The 20257-nt window shown below is 40.8% G+C and overlaps 1 protein-coding gene across 1 annotated transcript; it reads left to right on the top strand.

Annotated features, from left to right (window-relative positions):
• Positions 1-5352: 5352 nt before the first annotated feature.
• QNG1 (Q-nucleotide N-glycosylase 1) lies at positions 5353-19252 on the top strand. The gene is made up of 4 exons (XM_080820716.1): positions 5353-6133; positions 6653-6912; positions 14875-15070; positions 18431-19252. Exons 1-4 carry the CDS (start codon positions 5797-5799, stop codon positions 18661-18663), a joined length of 1026 nt encoding a protein of 341 aa, XP_080676842.1. The 5' UTR covers positions 5353-5796; the 3' UTR covers positions 18664-19252.
• The last annotated feature ends 1005 nt before the right edge of the window (positions 19253-20257 follow it).

Genomic DNA, 20257 nt, shown 5'->3' with positions numbered 1-20257 from the left:
TCCCCATCCCACCTTCCCGCCCCTCTTTTAAGCTGTTTCATAAAAAAGATAAAGTTCTAATTCACTTTTGCTTTCTTTCCAACAGGTAGAAGAGAGAAGGCTGTATGTTTGGTTCTTTATTTTTTTTGGTAAGCTGTTGAACTAAAATTCTCTGTCAAACTTCCTTATCCTTTGTTCATTTGACGGCTCTCTTTATAGTGTTTGACCAAAGTGATGCTATGAGTTCTGGAAGATCTTTGCTGAAGATTCTTTTCCCCTATTGTTTATCCACTGTCGGTGTGTTATGCTGAACATGTGAAGGACATGAAAAACCTAAAATATCTAAAAAGAGAGAGAGAGACAGAGATAGGCAGAAAGAGAAAGGAGAATTTCCTCTCAAACTGCTCTAAGGCAGCTTCTCTGTATAGTTTGTCCAGTGTAATGTAACTGTGACAACACTCCTACCCTGTGACTAGCTATGTCTCTTCAAGGCTCGATAGGAAGCAGTGGCTAGCACAGTATCACATCCCCTTGTATTACTTTCCATCTGAACCTTCTTTTTCCCTTTCGTTCACCGTCCATGTCCTCAGAAGGCACCCCACAGATTAAACAGCAGCACGTTTAACCCCTGCCTCAGATAAATCCCTGCCCCTCTTCAAGGTAAATATTCTTCTTTATTTGTTTACTTTTTGTACTTTAAAAAAAAAAGATTTTATTTGTTTATTTGACAGAGAGAGAGCACAAGTAGGCAGAGGGAGAGGGAGAAGCAGACTCCCCACAGAGCAGGGAGCCCATGCAGGACTTGATCTCAGGACTCTGGGATCATGACCTGAGCCAATGGCAGATGCTTAACCGACTGAGCCACCTGGGCACCCCCGTCCTTTTTTTTTAAGATCTTATTTTTAAAGTAATCTCTACACCCAGCGTGGGGCTTGAACTCACAACCCTGAGATCATGAGTCATGTGCTCTACTGACTGAGACAGGCAGGCACCCCTGTACTTTTTTTTTAAAGCAGGTTTTTCCATTTACTATTGTTGTGTCCCCCTCCCTCACTTTTTGCACTACAGTCTAGCTGGGTGATCTATTGCCAACTGGCATCAATTCTCCAAATCAAAGTATGCAAGGGAAATACACTTGTATGATCTTCTTTAATAGAAGATACACGGGGCATTCTGTCTAGTTCTGCCTCCCAGAAGTAAAATAAAATAACTAGAAGGCCTGCCCCTCTTCTACATATTTGAATTTCAGTTCTGGAAATTTCTTCAGCCTGTCTCTGCAAGAACCCCTTGCTTAATAATTTCTAGGATTCATTCCACAAACAGCTCAGCCTCAGCTTCTAGCAACCACAAGCGAAAGACGGTGGTTACCACATCAATATTTTACATTATATCCTGAAGTGGTGAGTTCAAGGTTGTTCAAAGAGATCTCATTTGGAAAGCAGTGCACGCACCAAGTCTGCAATGTGGTAAAGAGAATCTGTCAGGCAGGCACTGAGGAGTTTCAACATCATTCAAATCACCTCTTCAATGACATTTACTTAAATGCATAACCTACAAAGGAACATTAATGGAACTCAGAGAACCTCTCAAGGACTGTGTAGTTTGTTCCACAACTCTGTTGTGTTTTTTAGATAGCAAGGAAAATGAATAGATTACTGGTTATTATAAAAGGATATAACTCGGGAACAACCAGATAGAGGATAGGGTAAGTTACCTGGGAAGGGGCACGGAGCTTCGATGCTCTCTGAGCATGTCATTCTCCCCAAATCTCTAAGTGTTCATCAAACTGGAAACTCTGCACTGGTTTTTATGATATTTAGTTCTTTCTCCCAAGTACGAAATATTAATTTCACTAAAGGCAAACTATTGTTCAAAAATTCTAATTGATTTTGAAAGTAGTAATAATGTTAATGATACATAATGGAGATAATATATTTATTCTGTTATAACTAAATATTTTAAAACAGAAATTATTTTAAGAGTGGGAGTTTTCGCCAGAAAGAAAGAGTCCATTCTATCCCTAAGCCAAACCCTGTAGATGGAACATTTTACACACAATAAGATGAGAGGAGGAAGAGAAAGAGCTTCCAATGGTACTAAGAAAACCAGGATAATATAATGCCCCAAAAGCCAAGAGTGAATTTCAAGGAAGTTGTCAATTTTAAATGCTGTAAATGGATAAATCAAGGAGAAAAGGAACAGAGGAAAATTGCTACCCAGTAGTGAACCTTCTCTCTTTTCTGCTAAGCCTTCTTGGGTCTTTAGTCTCTTGATCACTTTAGGAGAGTGGGGGGAAATGAAAATAATTGAGAGGTCCTATCTTCAAAAATGCATTTTACTTCTTTGCTTTCCTCCTTCCGCATATATGAAAAATGACAGCCGTCTCTCTAGCAATGTTTACTGTCCATCCATTGCTCTTGCCAACTTTAAGAATACCTCTTAACCCACTCTTTCTTTAAGTTTCTGCCATAGCTTATCATGACAGAAAACAGCAGATGTAGCAGTGATCGTTGCCAATGCTTGACATTTAATTTAGCTATTCAGAATGATGGCTTTCTTGATGACTGGAATAATCTAAATTGGATACTGTGTAGGAGGGGGAAAAGTGATAGGGACACAACATCATTTATCATGCCTCCTCCTTTTGTTAGCCCTGAAAAGACAAGTTTAGGGACTATATAGAGGTCATCTTGATCTCTTCAAAAGCCTATGTCTGCAGGGTAGAGCTTCTGGCAAAGATTTTCAAAAGAAAAAAACTCATCAGGCATGTTCCTTTGGCTCTTTGCCCCTTTTAATTTCATCCTTCTTTCTGTGAACACAATGCCCAAAAGGGTAGAGCCATCCTACAACCATAAAGACCAAAAAAAAAAAAAAAAAAAAAAAAAAAAGATATCACTAGGAATATCACTAGATATCACAGAGATATCCCTAGTGATACAGAAAGCAAGGAGCCTAGTTTCTTGCTGACATTTTCACACAGGCACATCGACTATGGACTTATTATATGAGAAAAACAATCCCCTTTGTATTTAGTCACTATGATGTAGTTTTCTGTTGCTTGAAGTATAATACTACCCATTCGACTGTCTGCCTTCCTCACTAGATCATAAGATGTCAGGGACCATGTCTGTATTTGCCACCTGTGCAAGATAGGAAGCTTTCATAGCAAGTTACAGAAAACCCAACTCAAAATTGCTTTAAATTATAAGGAAGTTTATTAACTCACATAATGAGATCCAAAAGTGGGACAGACTTAAGAGCTGACATAATCCCATTATTCTAGGTCCATTTCTCTGCTATTCTTTTGGCTTCCCCCATGTGTTGACCTTATACACAGGTTGCCGTCAAAGGATGGTAACAATTTCACACCTCATATCCATGCTCAATCATGTCTAGAGAGAACATGAATCTCTTCTGGAAGTTCTCCTGGAAAAGCTTTTCTGGAAGTATCCTACAAACCTATCTTTGCAATTCACTGAGGTGAACTGGGGAACATAAATGATCCTAACCCTGTCCCTTGCAAGAGGGTGATATTACCTTAGACAAGTCCAGACCACTCCTGGAGCTCAAGATGCTGAGCTATACCAGCTGTGGCTCAGAGGGATTCCTGAACAACATCAGGATTCTGTTGGGAAGGAAGAAGGAGGGAAAGAGTATTGAGTAGGTAAAGAACTCCCTTTTTGTATTCCTAACATCTTGACCACATATTAAAAAAATAAGCCCACCTACAATGCAAAATTTATGCTTATCTCAACAATAAGTTCAGAGAAGGAAGCTTTTCTTATTTATCCTACTCCTAGTGTCTGACTCACTATCCTGAAGACACTAGGAATCTAAGTTGTTGGTTTTCCTTCTTTGTCAATAAGAAAGAGAGAAAATGGCCTAAATTATATAAGCTCCTGAATACTTTTGTAGATTGCCAGATTTTCTTGCTAATCAATTTTTTACTTATTTGAGAGAAGAGAGCGAGAGAGAAAGCAAGCATGAGTGGGGTGGGGGGGGGGCACGGAGCAAAAGGGCAGAGGGAGAGGAAGAAGCAGACTTCCCGCTGAGCAGGGAGCCCCATAGGGGGATCAGGATCCCAGGACACCGAGATCATGACTTGACCCAAAGGCAGACACTTAACCAGCTGTCACCCAGGCACCCCTTTTGCTAATCACTTTGACTCCCAAGGCTTAGAGATGCTGGGGTAGACAGAAAAATCCCAAGTCAACAGATTTACATTTATTCAACAACGTATTAATGTACTAGTGACTTCTTCTGGAAAAGCAAATTATAATGAAAGTCTTAAAAATTTCTTTTACTTACCAAAATGAAGAAACTGGAGAGATGAAGATGATGTTCTGCTTCTCTGGGGGCACAGTTGTCAAACTTAAAAATTCCAAATCCTCCAAAAATTCTCTAATTCCAAGATTCTTTACTGTCAATAACAAGGGATGACTACTGTTACTTTTAATAGTTGGTTTTCAGAGAGGCACGAATATTTCGTATTATCCATGGAGATTTAAGTCTCTGACGGAGAGCACAAGTACATTGCTTCTATACTAAAATTTCAGTAGGCAAATTTGGACCATCAGTAATTGACTAGGGTACGTCTCTCCTCATCCCATTGAAAAGTTTTTTTTTTTTTTTTTTTTTTTTTTTAAAGTTTGGGGAGTTTGAGCCCCATGTTGGGTATACAGAGATTACTTAAAAACAACAAAAAAAGTTTGGGGCTGTAAGGTGATATTTATTTCCTCTAATAATGTCTCATTAGGGCCACTAATTTAGTCACTACTTGACCAGAATGGTTGGCATGGGTGAGTTTGGTTCACATAAAGTGCCCCAGACTTGAGGACTGATAAACAAGGGTTTGAATCCCAACCCAGACCACTGCTGTGACCAAGGCTAACCGCTGAAACCATACAGGTTGTCTTGCAAAACGGGAAGTACAACCGCCGGCTGTTGCCACGGCCAGGACTATATGAGATTCAGCACGAAAGCACAATTCCAGGCACACAATGTTAATTTAACAATTTAATACATTTGTTTCTTCATCCAAACGTCTCAGCTAATCTTAAACGTCCATACGCCCTCCGAATAGGCCAGTAATTTAGCACAAGAGGCCTGCCTGGGAGATGGGGTTGTGGACGACCGGCCAACCCGTGCCACAGCCCGGGGGCGAATGAGCTCCCCATCGCCGGAATGGGCGTCATCAGGCTCGTCGCGGCCCAGGAACCCGGATGCGGGCGTCGCCGAGGGCATTTTGCCCACATTTCGCCCGCTGGGGAAAGAGGAGGGGCGGGAGCCGAGGGAGGGCAGCGCCGCACACCGCCTGGAGTCGTCGCGACTCCGGCCACCGCGGCGCGCCGCAGAACCACGTGCCCGAAGGGGGGCGTGGGTGGGAACGTGCACAAAATGGCGGAGCTCCACGCCTGGGCCGGAGGGAGCGCAATTGCTGGCAGGCTCTCGCCGGACTCTCCGGCCAGTTTCCGGACTTTCGGAACCGGAAATGGGTCCTAATCGCGCGCCCGGGCAGGAGTGGGCGGGGCTGCCCTCCCGGAAGTGCCTCCGGTCTTGGCCGGGCGCAAGATCCCGCGGTGTCCGTGGCTGCCCAGCAGTGCGCGGTGGAGGGAGGGAACCCGGAAGTTGGCCGCGCTGTGGAGTTTCAGTGCGGTCCCGGGAGGGCGGGACCCTGTGAGGGCGGTGATCCCAAGGTGGCTAGGGAGGGAGAGCTGCAGAAGGACCCGCACTCTTGCCCCTCTCAGAAAGGGAAGCTGGCCAAACGCCAGCCCGCGAGTGAAAGCGCGGTTCTCCAGTCCCAAAGGGAAGGGTGGGATGGACGGGCCCCTAACTCCCAGAGAGTCCGCAAAATTCATTGCAGAGAATAGTCGGGATGTGTTCATCGACGGCGGAGGCGTGCGGAGGGTGGCCGAGCTCCTGCTCGCCAAGGTCTCGAGCCCCGAGCTGCACCTGGGGGGCTGGAAGGCACTTCACGAGCTGAATCCCAGGGCGGCTGACGAGGCCGCAGTCAACTGGGTGTTCGTGACAGACACTCTCAACTTCTCTTTCTGGTCGGAGCACGAAGAGCACAAATGTCTGGTGGGCTATAGGGGGAAAACGTACAGCGGGTACTGGTCCCTGTGCGCCGCGGTCAACAGAGCCCTCGACGAAGGTTGGTGCCTCTTCTCCACGTCAGACCCCACAAACAGTGAGGTTTCGGTTTACCGGGAGGGTCCCGAGGAAGGAGTTGGGAAATGGCATATGTGTTAATAAGGCTAACTTGAAGTTCTTCATTGCTTCAAGTAGCAGCTCTTACCTGCTTACAATACAAATGTGAGAAGAGGCTGGAGTTAAGTCCTTAGTGAGAAATGATCCTAATACTTGACATCATGGCAGCTCAGCATACAAGATTTCTGAAGAATGCCACTTTGATGACATCTGAAGAACAAAGGGACAAATACAACACATTTTATGCAGTCAAAATATATTTGATGTAATATAACAATTGCTAGAAACGGATGAGTAAGTACAGACGAGTCAATAGAAAATGAAGGGTATGCTTCTGATCTTGGAATTCTTCATCCCCTTTTAGTGCATTTCTGTAACACTCATTTGCTCTCTTATTATTGTATGTTGTAAAAGCAAGGGCCTGATGAATATAAAAGTATGACATTGTTCTTTTTTCCCTAAGGGATACCTATAACCAGTGCCTCCTACTATGCCACCGTGACCCTGGATCAGGTTCAGCATATATTCCGTTCTGACACGGACGTTCCGATGCCTTTGATCGAAGAGAGGCATCGGATTCTTAATGAAACCGGGAAAATTCTGCTTGAGAAGTTTGAAGGCTCTTTTCTTAATTGTGTCCGAAAAAGTGAAAAAAGTGCACAGAAGTTAATGCACCTGGTAGTTGAAAGCTTTCCTTCTTACAGAGATGTGACTCAGTTTGAGGTGAGCTGCTTCTGTTGGGGATTTTAGAATTAATGGTCTTCTCGTAGTTGACTTTTTTACTTCCGGAATTCCTTTTGAGAATAAAAACTTAAGGTCTGAAGTTCCTTCCTTGTGCACAAGAACAGTAACAAGATTGTTAAGTAGGGTCTCAAAGACATTACTTTTCTTAGTTTTCTAATTAATGTATTTCCTTTATTCTTTCTTCTTTGTCCTTTTAAAATGTTTCAAACCTACAAAACACTGAATCTTCCATATGATGCAACTCAGGGACATTGAGGTCCTTTTACAACTTCAAAATATTTACTTCATTGGATGAAAATCAGAATGTGTTTCTAAATTCTCTCTAATAAGTATTTTTTGAGGCTCTAACGTGTGTATATACATATATACACACTGTGTTTTCTTTTTTTTTTTTTTTGAAATATTTTATTTATTTATTCGACAGACAAAGATCACAAGTAGGCAGAGAGGCAGGCAGAGAGAGAGAGAAGGAAGCAGGCTCCCTGCGGAGCAGAGAGCCCGATGCGGGGCTCAATCCCAGGACCCTGGGATCATGACCTGAGCCGAAAGCAGAGGCTTTAACCCACTGAGCCATCCAGGTGCCCCCACACTGTGTTTTCTTTTTCACACATGGAATACTTGAACAGTGTTATTTTCTTTTTCTTTAAACAGATGTACTTATAAAGTGGTAAACATTTGGTATACCTTCCCACTGTATAACTGGGTTCTGTTTTTGTAAAATTCTTTTAGAATTCGTTATCGTTGTGTATTTTAACACAATTTTTTTTCAAAAAATTGAAAGCAACTTCAGAGGAATCACATAATATAAATCTATTGAATAAGTTCGTGGATGCTTAAATCATACTGAAAATTTAAACCTGCCCTTTTGAAATCACAATTCAACAGCTAACAGAAATTACCAGTAATATTGTTTAAATCGCTTTTTATGATTTACAAGGTGTTTGCAAATACACTCTCATTAGATCCACGGAAGAGCTCTGTGGGGCCTAAGGACAAGGATCATTATTTTCCTTTTTGCAGACCAGGAACCAAAGTCTAGAGAGAAAGGTTAACTGGTTTATCATACGTCATTTAGTTGGGAAATAAATAGCTAGCTTTTCAATTCTGTAAAGTGAGAGAGGCCCGATTTTGTATGTTATGGTTATATTTTTTTTAGTTTTTAAAATATTAGCAATAAATGCAGTAAAAAGATGACCAAAAAAAAAAAAAACCCAACAACAAAACAAAACTATTGATTACAACGAAAAAAGAAATGAAGGGGGTGAGAACTGTCTTGAGGGAACCTGGGCTAGAACCTACCAGATGGATAAAACAGCTTATGGAAAGGTCCTGGAGTGGGAATGTAGCTGTCATGTCCACATGGCTCCCCTTCCCATAGTCTCCATCCCTGGGAGATGGAGCAGTCAAATTCATCGCCTACTTGGACTCCTGACTCTGGAATGCCAATTTCTTTAGCAAGTTGCTCTCTGATATCAATGCCAGGATAAGGGTTGTTTGTAAATACCTCGATGAGGGTGTATAGTTGTGAGAAAGTATAGCTGGAACAGTACCATCTGTCTTCTCCACTTTCATTCTCCTCTTCAGAGTGATCTTGGTCTTGTCTTGATTCTAAGTCCTCATCGGGTTCTGTGTTTTTTTTCTGGCACTGGTACCTAGCTCTTCAATTCTGAAACCAAATCTGGATTCTAGACTCATTGGTGTTGACTTCTAAAGCAAGTCTTTGTTTGATAGCATAACCTGGGTAAGGATTTTGGTCAAATGCCTTGATGGGGATTTTCAGTTGATCTGTGAATTTGGTGTCTCTGTGTCTCTTGATTCATTGTTACGGTCTTTTTTGGAAAGGTCTCTTAGGCTGTGTTGGAACAGAGTTCTGAAATCTAAGGATCAGAAGATTCTTTTCTTTTATCTTTTAGAAGTTTTATTCATTAGAGAGAGAGAGAGAGCATGAGCATGGGGGAGAGGCAGAGGGAGAAACAGATTCCCTGCTGAGCAGGGAGCCTAATGTGGGGCTCTGTCCAGGACCTGGAGATCATGACTTGAACCAAAGGCAGATGCTTAACCATCTGAGCCACCCAGGGGCCCCTGTTAAGATTCTTTTAATTGCAGGGCACCTGGGTGGCTCAGTGGGTTAAAGCCTCTGCCTTCAGCTCAGGTCATGATCCCAGGATTCTGGGATTGAGCCCGCATCGCATCATCATCATCATCATCATCGGGCTCTCTGCTCAGCAGGGAGCCTCCTTCCCCGCCCCCTCTCTCTGCCTGCCTCTCTGCCTACTTGTGATCTCTGTCTATCAAAAAAATAAATAAAATCTTAAAAAAAAAAAAAAGATTCTTTTAATTGCAAGTGACAGACACAAAACTAGAAAAACCTTAAGCAAAATGAAGAATTTGGGGATAGGAACATCTAGGATCAAGGACTCAATGCCATCAGGATTCAGTGTCTCCTTGTCTCCTCTTTGCTTCTGTTGGCTCTGTATTTCTCATGACTGCAGACTAGCTTTCTCCGTGAAGTAAAAGGTGGTCATGAATTTTGCGTCTTATTGCTTCAACCACTATGGGGGGGGGGGTAGGTAGATACCCTCTCAGGTACCCTTCTAAAATTCCTGGCCGATTCAGATCATCTGGGTGGGGCAGAGGCAGTTCCTAGAAAAGAGGCTCTAGGCCACTGCCAAATTTCATTTTGTTCTGATTAACCGTTTTGCTAATGCAGAGGTTACTTTGAGATTTATCTTTGTTTTATTTTGTTTTTAAGATTCTATTTATTAGAGAGTGCGTGAGACGAGGTGGGGTGGGGTGGGGGCTGGAGAGCATGAACAGCGGGAGTGGCTGAGGGAGAAGCGGACTCCCCATTGAGCAGGGAGCCTGATGTGGGGCTCCATCCCAGGAATCAGGACCTGAGCCGAAGGCAGATGCTGAACCCACTGAGCCACGCAGATGCCTCTGTCTTTGTCTTTAAAGTATGTCATTTCGGCCTTTTTTAAGAAATTCTGGATCACGTTCCTTGGTTCATCATTCAGGCCATCTAAGTGTATTAGTGTATGAAAAAATCAGATTGTCATTCATGTGGCTAAGAATCCATGTATTCCAGAATCAACATTGGTTATAGAGAAGAAGGGCTGAGAGTAAATTTAGGATGACTTCACGATGGAATAAATTCATGACGCCGTGTGGTTTGTTTGCTTAGAAGTAGTCCAGAGTTTTTGTTTTTGTGGAAGAAAGAGTGAAATTCTTTTGTAGATGATAATACCAATTTAGTAAGCAGTTTGCTGAGTTTCTATTTTATTATATAGCACAGTGCTTTTGATTTGCTTTGTTGAAAAGTTCAATTTTTTTTTAAGATTTTATTTATTTATTTATTTATTTAAAGATTTTATTCATTCACTTGACAGACAGAGATCACAAGTAGGCAGAGAGGCAGGCAGAGAGGGAGAGAGGAGGAAGCAGGCTCCCCGCCAAGCAGGGGGCGATGCAGGGCTCGATCCCAGGACCCTGAGATCATGACCCGAGCTGAAGGCAGAGGCCTTAAACCACTGAGCCACCCAGGCGCCCCATGATTTTATTTATTTATTTGACAGAGATCACAAGTTGGCAGGGAGGCAGGCAGAGAAAGGGGGGGCAGGCTCCCTGCTGAGCAGAGAGCTCGATGTGGGCCTCAATCCCAGAACCCTGAGATCATGACCTGAGCCGAAGGCAGAGGCTTAACCCACTGAGCCACCCAGGCACCCCTAAATAAAGAAAATCTTAAAAAAAAAAAAAGGAAAATCCCCAAAATATAACAAAAATCATACTTAAGGATTCTGACACTTTCTTAAAGGAGTATTTATATTTTTTCATTTATTTTTTCAAAAGATTATCATTAGTGTTAGACAAAAGCAAGATAGTTCCTATGATTCCTAACATCCTAACAGAGCACTGACCACATAGTGGGTGCTTAGTTAGTCAATTTACAGTTATCTTTGCATACTCATTTAAAACATATGTAAATAACGGTGGCCTGGCTAGTTTATTCTGTACAGCATGTGACTCATAATCTTGGGGTTGTAAATTCAAGCCCCATGTTGGGTGTAGAGATTGCTTAAAAATAAAATATTTTTAAATGAAATAAAATAAAATATACATAAATTACTTTGGGCAATTAACTCCAAATCAAGAGGAATTCTGAGCCTTTTAGGACTGTTTTTGAAGTTGAGAAGGTGTTAAAATCAAGTGTATGTTTTTTGTTTTTGTTTTTAAGATTTCTTTACTTAAATCTTTAAGATTTAAGAAAAAGCATGAAGCAGGATAGGGGCAGACAGAGAGGGCGACAAGCAGACTCCCCTCTGTACAGGGAGCCCCATTCAGGGATTGATTCTAGGACCCCAAGATCATGACCTGAGTCAAAACCAAGAGTCAGATGCTTAACTGACTGAGCCACTCAGGTGCCCCATTAAAAAATAATAATAACTCTCTCACAGCACAATTTTTTTTCATAGTACCATTTTTAATGACTTCACAGTATTCCACTCTACGGATGTACAGTCCCATAATTATTTGCCCAACTATTTTATTGCAGTAATTGTGTTTGATATAGTTTTATTTTTTGAATTGAATTTTATGTCATGTTTTCAGTTTTATGGGATAATAAGCAATACTGCACAATCGTTTAAAACTTGTAATTATTTTCTTAGAATGGAATCATAGTAGTGGAATTGCTGAGTCAGAGCATGGCCTGGATTCTCAGCCTTGTAATACAGAAGAATGCTAATGGTTCTCCAGAAAGGGAACAAAGATAGTCAGCAGCAGCAAAGGAGAGTGCTCTTTTCCCAGCCCCTTCATAACATGGTGATGGTATTGGTTGCTGTATTTTTTAATATTTAATAAGTTGCATAAAATAGTCATAATTGTTTTTTAATATATATTTATTTACTGAGGTTATGACCTGTTTTTAAACATTATAAACAAATTGATAAACTTAGAAAATTTTAATTCAGATTTTAAATCAGTGATTTCCCAACCTGGTGTACTCCAGAATCAGTCAGAAAGCTTTAAAATTCAGATATATTTCCAAAGCAACTCTGATTTAGAGCATGTAGTAACAATGCAAAAGTCCTAATGAAGAAATCAGCTTCCCTCAGGCTGTTGTCTTTACTCTGACATACTGATAAATGTGCATGTATGGTCTTTTTTGATACTTTATTTTTTTAAAGATTTTTATTAATTTATTTGCTAGAGAGAGAGCACACATGAGAGAGAGTGAGCTAGAGTACAAGCAGGGGCAGCAGCAGGCAGAGGGAGAAGCAGGCTCCCCACTGAGTAAGGAGCCCCATGCGGGACTCAATCCCAGGACCCCGGGATCATGACCTGAGCCAAAAGTAGCCACTTAACTGACTGAGCCACCCTGGCATCCCCTTTTTTGATGTTTTAATCAACATTTTATGTTACTCTTAATTTTTTAAAGATTTATTTATTTGACAGAGAGAGAGGCAGTGAGAGAGGGAACACGAGCAGAGGGAGAGGGAGAAGCAGGCCTCCCACCGAGCAGGGAGCCTGATGCAGGGTTCCATCCCAGGACCTTGGGATCATGACCTGAGCCAAAAGGCAGACACTTAACGACTGAGCCACCCAGGCACCCCAAGCATTTGTAATTCTTGACCTTTCTTACTTTGTTCATGATAAATGTGTTGAAGATAATCAACTCATGGTCATGGATTTTTTTTTTCATTGCTAATAATTATTTTATAAAGGTACTATTTTGGGCGCCTGGGTGGTTCAGTCGTTAAGCGTCTGCCTTTGGCTCAGGTCATGATCCCAGGGTCCTGGGATCAAGGCTGGCATCAGGCTCCCTGCACGACAAGAAGCCTGCTTCTCTTTCTCCCACTCCCCCTGCTTGTGTTCCCTCTCACTGTCTCTCTCTCTCTCTCTGTCAAATAAATAAATAAATAAATAAAAATCTTTAAAGGTACTCTTTTGAAAATATTTTATTCACCAAGCAATATTATGGGACATGTAGGGAATTGTTATTTTGGAATTTGCTGGTATTTTCAGTGATATCGGTTAATATTTTAGAGATGAAGAATTTGATTACTAAAACCATGTCAACTTGTGAAGAAAATGTTTTATAGATCACTTGAATTTATTTTTAGAGTCCTCACTTAAATCTTATTTTTTGTTTTGTGTTTTTCAAGGTTATTATAATCTAATCTTTGTGATATACTGGTTGGCTACCATGGAAACAGTGGTCATGATGTGACAATTTATGTTTTGTTAGATGCTAGCACTGATTTTGTTACATAAGTCTGGTTCCTGTATTTTTCCAGTTTGATCTTTGGATCTTATTAAAAATAGGAGATAATAGCTTCTATATATTACAGTAATATGATAGAATAATTGTGTTTGATGTACAATTTTATTTTTTATATTAAGTTTTATATCTTATCTTTAATGCACTAAACTTGAATATAAACCTAGTTACCACATGTAGTTTCCAGTCCAACAATGGCCAGGTTAGCATATTTTGTAAGGTTTGGAACTATAGACTATTCCCAGATGATGTAGGGATACTTTTTTTTATGGTTTTATTTATGTGAGAAGGAGAGAAAGAGAAAGCGAGTGTGCAGGAGTGGGGGAAGGGGCAGAGGGACTAGCAGATTCCCCCCTGAATATAAAGCCTCAGATCATGACCTGAGGCAAAGTCAGACACTTAAGTTGACTGAGCCACCAGGCGCCCCTAGGGATACTTAATGGTGATTTGTTCCTGCGCCCCCCCCCCACTCTAATTTATAGACATTACATCATGTCAGAAAATGAGCATGTGTGTTTACTCTTGAAAACAAGATACTGAATTTCTTAAAGGTGGTCTTAGGCAATTTACTTAGTAAAAGTAGTTTTGGATTGATTGCAATAGGTACATCTTAAGGTTAGGCAATATTAGTTTTTTTCTCATTAGGACAGAGTATCATTGGAGTTTTTTAGTAAATAAAGGAATCTATTTATCATCTTTTTTTTTTTTTGGAATCTATCATCTTAAGGAATTTTCACATGGAACCTTTCCTTGAAGGATTTAATTTCATTTTTTATTTAATTACTTATGTCATTTACTTATTAAAACATTCTCCAAGGTCATCAGGATAAATTTGGGGAGCCAGTAATACTGATGATTCTCTTTTAGCAGACAAGCAGCTGTAAACAATGATTTGAGATTATTACCTTTGGGATTAGGATTAGATTGTAACTGTCCTGTCTTTCCATAGTTTATGCTGATCTGCATTCATAGTTTTGTAGAGAATTTTTGAGTTAAATTATACCCACTATCCTATAATGCCTGGTTAAATTTGCTGCTTCATTATATAAATATAATTAAAGTTTATTTTGTTATGTGGGTTTACATATTGATTTTGACCGTTTCCAAAAAGGTAAAGTTGATAAATTCTGGCTATTGATCAGTTATGTCTTCATCTCTGGAATATGTTTATCATACTATCTGAATGGCAGCAGTTAAAAATTGAATATTGTGATTCTCTTCAGAAATGAATTTAAGAATTTTTGTTTTCTTCTTTATATTCCTCTGTATTTTATACAATTAACATGAATTATGTTGCAGTTAGAAAAATTTAAGAAGCTTTCTAAAGAAATACTGTCGAGTCATTAAAAAGAATAAGCAGGTGGGTTATAATGACACAGGAATATATATATGAGGTAATGTCATTAAAAAAGAACACCAAATAATAACCACAATTGTATTTGATGTGCCTTAAAAAATACAGGAAGTAAATTTGGAGTGAAAAAGATAATTTAATATTTATTAGACTCCCTTTTATTTTTTCTATAAAAGGTCCATAAATTCTTACCAACACTAAAATTATTGCACCCTTGAGAAATGTTTTCAATGTGTGCCCTTTTTTTATAGCATACATAAAAGCTAGCAGATACCCAGGTGACATTTATGTTCTCTTCACTCATCAGGGGAAAAGAATTTCTTTTTACAAACGGGCCCAAATCCTCGTGGCGGATACATGGAGTGTGTTAGAGGGGGAAGGAGACGGCTGCTTTAAAGACATCTCCAGTATCACCATGTTTGCCGACTATAGATTACCTCAGGTTCTTGTTCACCTGGGAGCCCTGAAGTACTCCAAGGAACTACTGGAAAAGCTACTCAAAGGTTTGCCAGCTTAATTAAGACATTCTTTGTAATACTATGAATTGTGGTTGAGTCTCTGTCTGGTTTCTTTCACAGAAGTTCTCCTTTCCTTAAAAAAAAAAGCACTGTTTATTGTTAAAAGCACATGTAAAGAAAAATGCAGGTCATTATAGTTTCAGAACCTCATAATAAAATGAAACCGAAGTTTCTGTTACCTAAAGGTGTGTGATGGACACTAGGTCCTTCCGGTGTAGTGTTTGAAGAGTGTTAATTAAGCAGTGAAGAGCACACTACCCTATGAAGTAAAAGGTGGCCTGAGAGATGGGTAACATGCAGTGGGTTTCAAGTCAGGAGGCTCCAAGGTCTGCCACTGGGTTACCTTGCATGAGTCACTTGCTTTTCTTTTCTTCTTCTTCTTTTTTTTTAGAAGTTTGTTTATTTACTGGACAGACAGAGATCACAAGTAGGCAGAGAGGCAGGCAGAGAGAGAGGAGGAAGCAGACTCCCTGCTGAGCAGAGAGCCAGGATGCAGGGCTGAATCCTCGGACCCTGGGACCATCACCTGAGCCGAAGGCAGAGGCTTTAATCCACTGAGCCACCCAGGCACCCAAGTCACTTGCTCTTCTAGGCTCATTTATTTACCATTATTGGATTCAGTTATTGATTCTCAAGAGCAGGAGCCTTGTTTAATAGATGAGCATAGAAAATTCTGTTTGTGTAAAAATTAGCTTTTTAAAGTTTTTATTTAAATTCTATTGAGTTAATTTAGAGTGTAATATTGGTGTCAGGAGTAGGAATTAATATTTAGCTTTTTGTTTTTTAAACATGTCTGTATAGGAAAAATAATTGCATAATTTTCATGTTAATTTCTCTCTTGGGTACAGTATTTTCAGCTATTTCTTTACTTTTAGAAACAAGTAGTTTTTTTTTTTTAAATTTTGGGATTTTATTTATCTATTTGAGGGAGAGAGAGAGTGAGAGAGTAAGTGTGCACACAAGCAGGGCAAGGGGCAGAGGAAGAGGGAGAAGCAGACTCCCTGCTGAGCCAGGAGCCCGATGTGGGGCTCAATCCCAGAACCCTCGGATCATGACCTGAGCCAAGCACAGATGCTTAACTAATTGAGCCACCAAGGTGCCCCAAAGCAAACAGTTTTTATGACTGAATAACTTTCTCTTGTGAAATAGGTTTCAATCACCCAAAATAAGAATAACACAGAATATGAAGATACCATTAGCTGTGGTTGCTTCTAACTCGTTTTTATGCTGCCTTGGGCAATCCATTTTGTCCCTCTGTTTCTTCATTTGAAAAATAACAAGCTGTCTTATGTTGTAATGCTCATGTCCTGGATCATTAATTGTTGGATACCTTAAACATTTAAGCATTCCGGGCTTCTTTCCCATGTAGCCACGTGAGCTGATCTTCTTTTGGCCCGGGTATACACTGCTTGTTCCTACCCGTAAACATTCCCTTTCCTGGTTTCCCTCACCCCAACTTTTTTTTTTTTTTTTTTTCCATTTTAAATCCTACACATCCACAAGGCCTTAGCTCAGATGCTACCTCCCCCACATAGCTTTTCGCAGCTTTTCATGATTTGTGCATCTTCTCCTTCTGAATGTTTGTAGCACGCAGTTGTCTCTGCTACTGTGAGGAAAACCCTGCTGAGAAGGGATCATGCACCATAGCTGTACAAAGTGGTTTGCATTTTTTTTTAATTTTTTTTAAAGATTTTATTTATTTGACACACAGAGAGATCACAAGTAGGCAGAGAAGCAGGCAGAGAGAGGGGGGAGGCAGGCTCCTTACTGAGCAGAGAGCCTGATGTGGGACTCGATTCCAGGATCCTGAGATCATGACCTGAGCCAAAAGTAGAGGCATGATCCACTGAGCCACCCAGGCGCCCCTGGTCTGTATTTTCTTCTGCCATCCATTGCAACTGCAGAGGCCCTTGTGCAGCTGTCCAGCTGTAGCTGTTGTGACTGCCTCTGTTATGTCCAGAGTGTGAACTCATTGCTTTGCTTCTTAGTTTATTTAAGCAAAGTTGGACTTTTTTCAAAAAGTGCTTCACTAGCAAACTAGAGGAGAAACAAAAACTGTGAACATAAAGTAGTACACACAGGTTTTGAAAACTATCTTAAATGGGATCTAGAACCAGGTAGCTTGACTAGATGATATAGAACCTTCCTTAACTGGCCTTCAGTGATACATCTTTCAAATTTGACGATGGGCTGCACTTATGTGTATTTTTCCCTCTCTTCTCTTCTGAATTATCTCCAGGCCAGCCCTTGGAAGACCTACCCAGATTTCTGTCCATTTTATCTTTTTTTTTTGGAGGAGGGGAGTAAATACAGTTTTTTCACTTTATTTTAGTATGAATTCAGATGTTTTTTCTGTCCATTTTATTTTTAACCCATCTCTTCACCAAAGGTGTATTTTTTAGCCAATTATAAATACTGCCCATCCAGTTTGGCTAAATTTACATTCTTCACTGTGATTCTAGGACTGATACCAGTCATGGTATTGAAGGCCCACCCTAATCCAGTTGACCTTATCTTAACTTGATTCCATCTGCAAAGATTCTAGTTACAAGTAAGGCCACAGTCCCCCTGTACCAGGAGTTAGGACTTGAATGTGACTTCTTGGAGGACACAGTATAATACTACAGTAACTTATTGGATGGAGGGGACATAAGTAATGCTATTTAAGATCCCAGCATCTGGCTGTGGCGTTCACTTACTCTGTCTCCTTGATCCTATAGGCAGCTGAGTTGATGAGGCCAGTTCTAGTCTCAGTGGCAAAGCGCAGCCAGTGCCCATCTTGCAGGATCAGCTCACCCTGGAGGTGGGCACCGAAGACATCGGGGCCTGTGGAGCTCACAGCTACATACTCAGGGAGGGCTTGACTGGAGGATCCTGAATCCAAAGAACAGTCGGGGTCTTCCTTGCTCAGGTGAACAACTTTGATTTCCTAGGTTCTCCTTGGTGCACTTAGGATGTACCTAAGACGATGTTCAGTTTTTTCAAGTGAGAAAGGAAGGTATTACTTCTTTGGCCCCTTTGGCGTCCTCCAAGTTTTGCAATGTTTTTTTTTCCTGGCATCAGATCCAGTTTTAAAATCCTTTGTTTTCAAGAATTTGATAATCTTGCTGTCATATTTTTAAGTTTCTGGTGAGCCCATGTGCACTTAGCAACTGTTTATTGGGGAGCTGTATGTGCAAGGTACTCTGCTCTTCCTGGGAATATTGACACAACCCTCTCCTCGTGGAATGTGCGATTTTAAATTAATGCCTGAGTTTAGAAGTGGTTTAAATGACCCCAAATCAGATCTGTGTAGATTTTATGTCATTAATGTACTTCTTGCTCTGTTTTTTTTCCCACTTGCAGGAGAAATGCTCTCATATGGGGATAGGCAAGAGGTAGAAATCAGAGGGTGCTCGCTTTGGTGTGTTGAGCTGATCCGGGATTGTCTTCTGGAGCTGATTGAAAAAAAGGGTGAAAAAACTAGTGGAGAGATCAATTCTGTTCTTTTGGATTATTACTTGTGGGACTATGCCCGTGACCACAGGGAAGATATGAAGGGAATTCCCTTTCATCACACGCGCTGCATCTACTATTGACCCAAAGTACAAACGGATCCAAGGAGAACTTGCATTTTTGTATCACGTAATCATTTGTGCAGTTTTACCTTGATATTAAGAGAAGGTAGTAGGCGTTAGAGCAACAAGAAATGTGATTACCCAGTCTCACTTAAAAAATGTTTCCTGACCTGTTACTCTGCATTGCCAACTTTTGTCTGCTTGTTGAGTTTTGATCACATTTTCCCTTTCTGTGGGCACATGACAGGAATAATGAAGGAACTGTAATGCTTTCTTTAAATCTCACATTTCTTAAAATTAATCATGCCTTATAATGTGATTAGTCATCAGTGATAATATTTCATCCATTCAATTGGTATCTTTTCTTAAGGTGTACCAGTTTCTTATATACCTAAATCCTTTGATATGGGGGGTAGGGTCTTTGCTGTATAAATGCTGCGGCTTTTGTACAAATCAATCTTGACAGCTTATTTTAAGCTTCTCATTGGTATTGACAGTGGTTTTTGTACATAGTGATTTTCAGTTTAGGAAAGCTATCTAATACTCCTTTTTTTTTTCTTCAGTGTAACTATATTGAAATTGAATAAAGGTTTTAAAATTTTTTCTTAAACCTGGATTGGATTTTTTCATTAAAACAGAATTTACCACATCTAATTTTAAAAGGCTTACAGTGAGGGGTGCCTGGGTGGCTCAGTCAGTTCAGCATCCTAACTCTTGATCTCAGCTTAGGTCTGGATCTCAGTGTTGTGGGTTTAAGCCCTGCTGTTGGGCCCCACACTGAGCATAGAGCCTACTTTTAAAAAAACAAGGTTTAACCAAATTTCGTTATTTGCTTTATGTTGTCAAAATTTCGTTACCTACCAAGCACTCATTTCCCACCGTCGCCACCCACCTTCCTTCTATCATAATCTTGATTTTTGTTAGCTACCAACCTTGTCAGCTCACTGTAACTGTGTGTGAATGAGAAAGGCATCATTTCCCCAAGCACTTTACTGCCATCTGCTGAAAATTTATCATACTAACCTTACAAATGACAGTGACTAATAGTGAACACATCTGGCCCTGCACCCACTCCTCCACTCCCCACTCCCCCCACCCCATGTGCACTGCACAACAGCACCACCATAAGTAGCTTTGTCTTTATCCTTCCCGTATATGACTCAGGGAAGGTGATCCCGTCTTCATCTCAAAAGGCAGACTGACTCAATATGAAAGGTTTATTGATGATAATTCTATCCTTCTGCCTGTGATTACTTTAGTAAGGGGTACGTATATTATCTCCTGGCCAATGACATTGGAGGGGAAGTCTGCGGGGGAAGCTTCTGGGAAAAGGTTTCTTCATTTTGAAGAAAGAGTTAGAAGAGAAGGTCCCACTTCCTCTGAGCAGTGTTCAGTCGGAACGGGACGCCCCAAGCTGTTGATAGCCCTTGTGTGGAACCAGAGCCCGGCTGCACCTGCTCTGAGGGCACCTGTCCCAGCTATGGACCTCATTCCTGAGCTGATAAACACATTGCCTGATGGCCACCATTTTCAATGAGTCTTCTGTAACTTGTAGTAGAAAGTATCAAAACTAATAATTTGCAATTTAAACCGCTCTCAGGAGAGTCCTTCTGCC

This window comes from Martes martes, assembly GCF_963455335.1.
Source record: "Martes martes genome assembly, chromosome: 12".
In the NCBI taxonomy this organism is placed as follows: domain Eukaryota; kingdom Metazoa; phylum Chordata; class Mammalia; order Carnivora; family Mustelidae; genus Martes; species Martes martes.
Note: the sequence above shows the minus strand (reverse complement) of the source record. Positions and strands in the feature narration are given on the sequence as shown.

Bases quoted from the DNA above. Each gene is read 5' to 3' on its own strand.
- QNG1 (XM_080820716.1), top strand. From the start codon at position 5,797: ATGGACGGGCCCCTAACTCCCAGAGAGTCCGCAAAATTCATTGCAGAG. The intron at 6,134-6,652 runs GTTGGTGCCTCT...TTTTTCCCTAAG, and splicing joins CAACAGAGCCCTCGACGAAG to GGATACCTATAACCAGTGCC. The intron at 6,913-14,874 runs GTGAGCTGCTTC...TTCACTCATCAG, and splicing joins GAGATGTGACTCAGTTTGAG to GGGAAAAGAATTTCTTTTTA.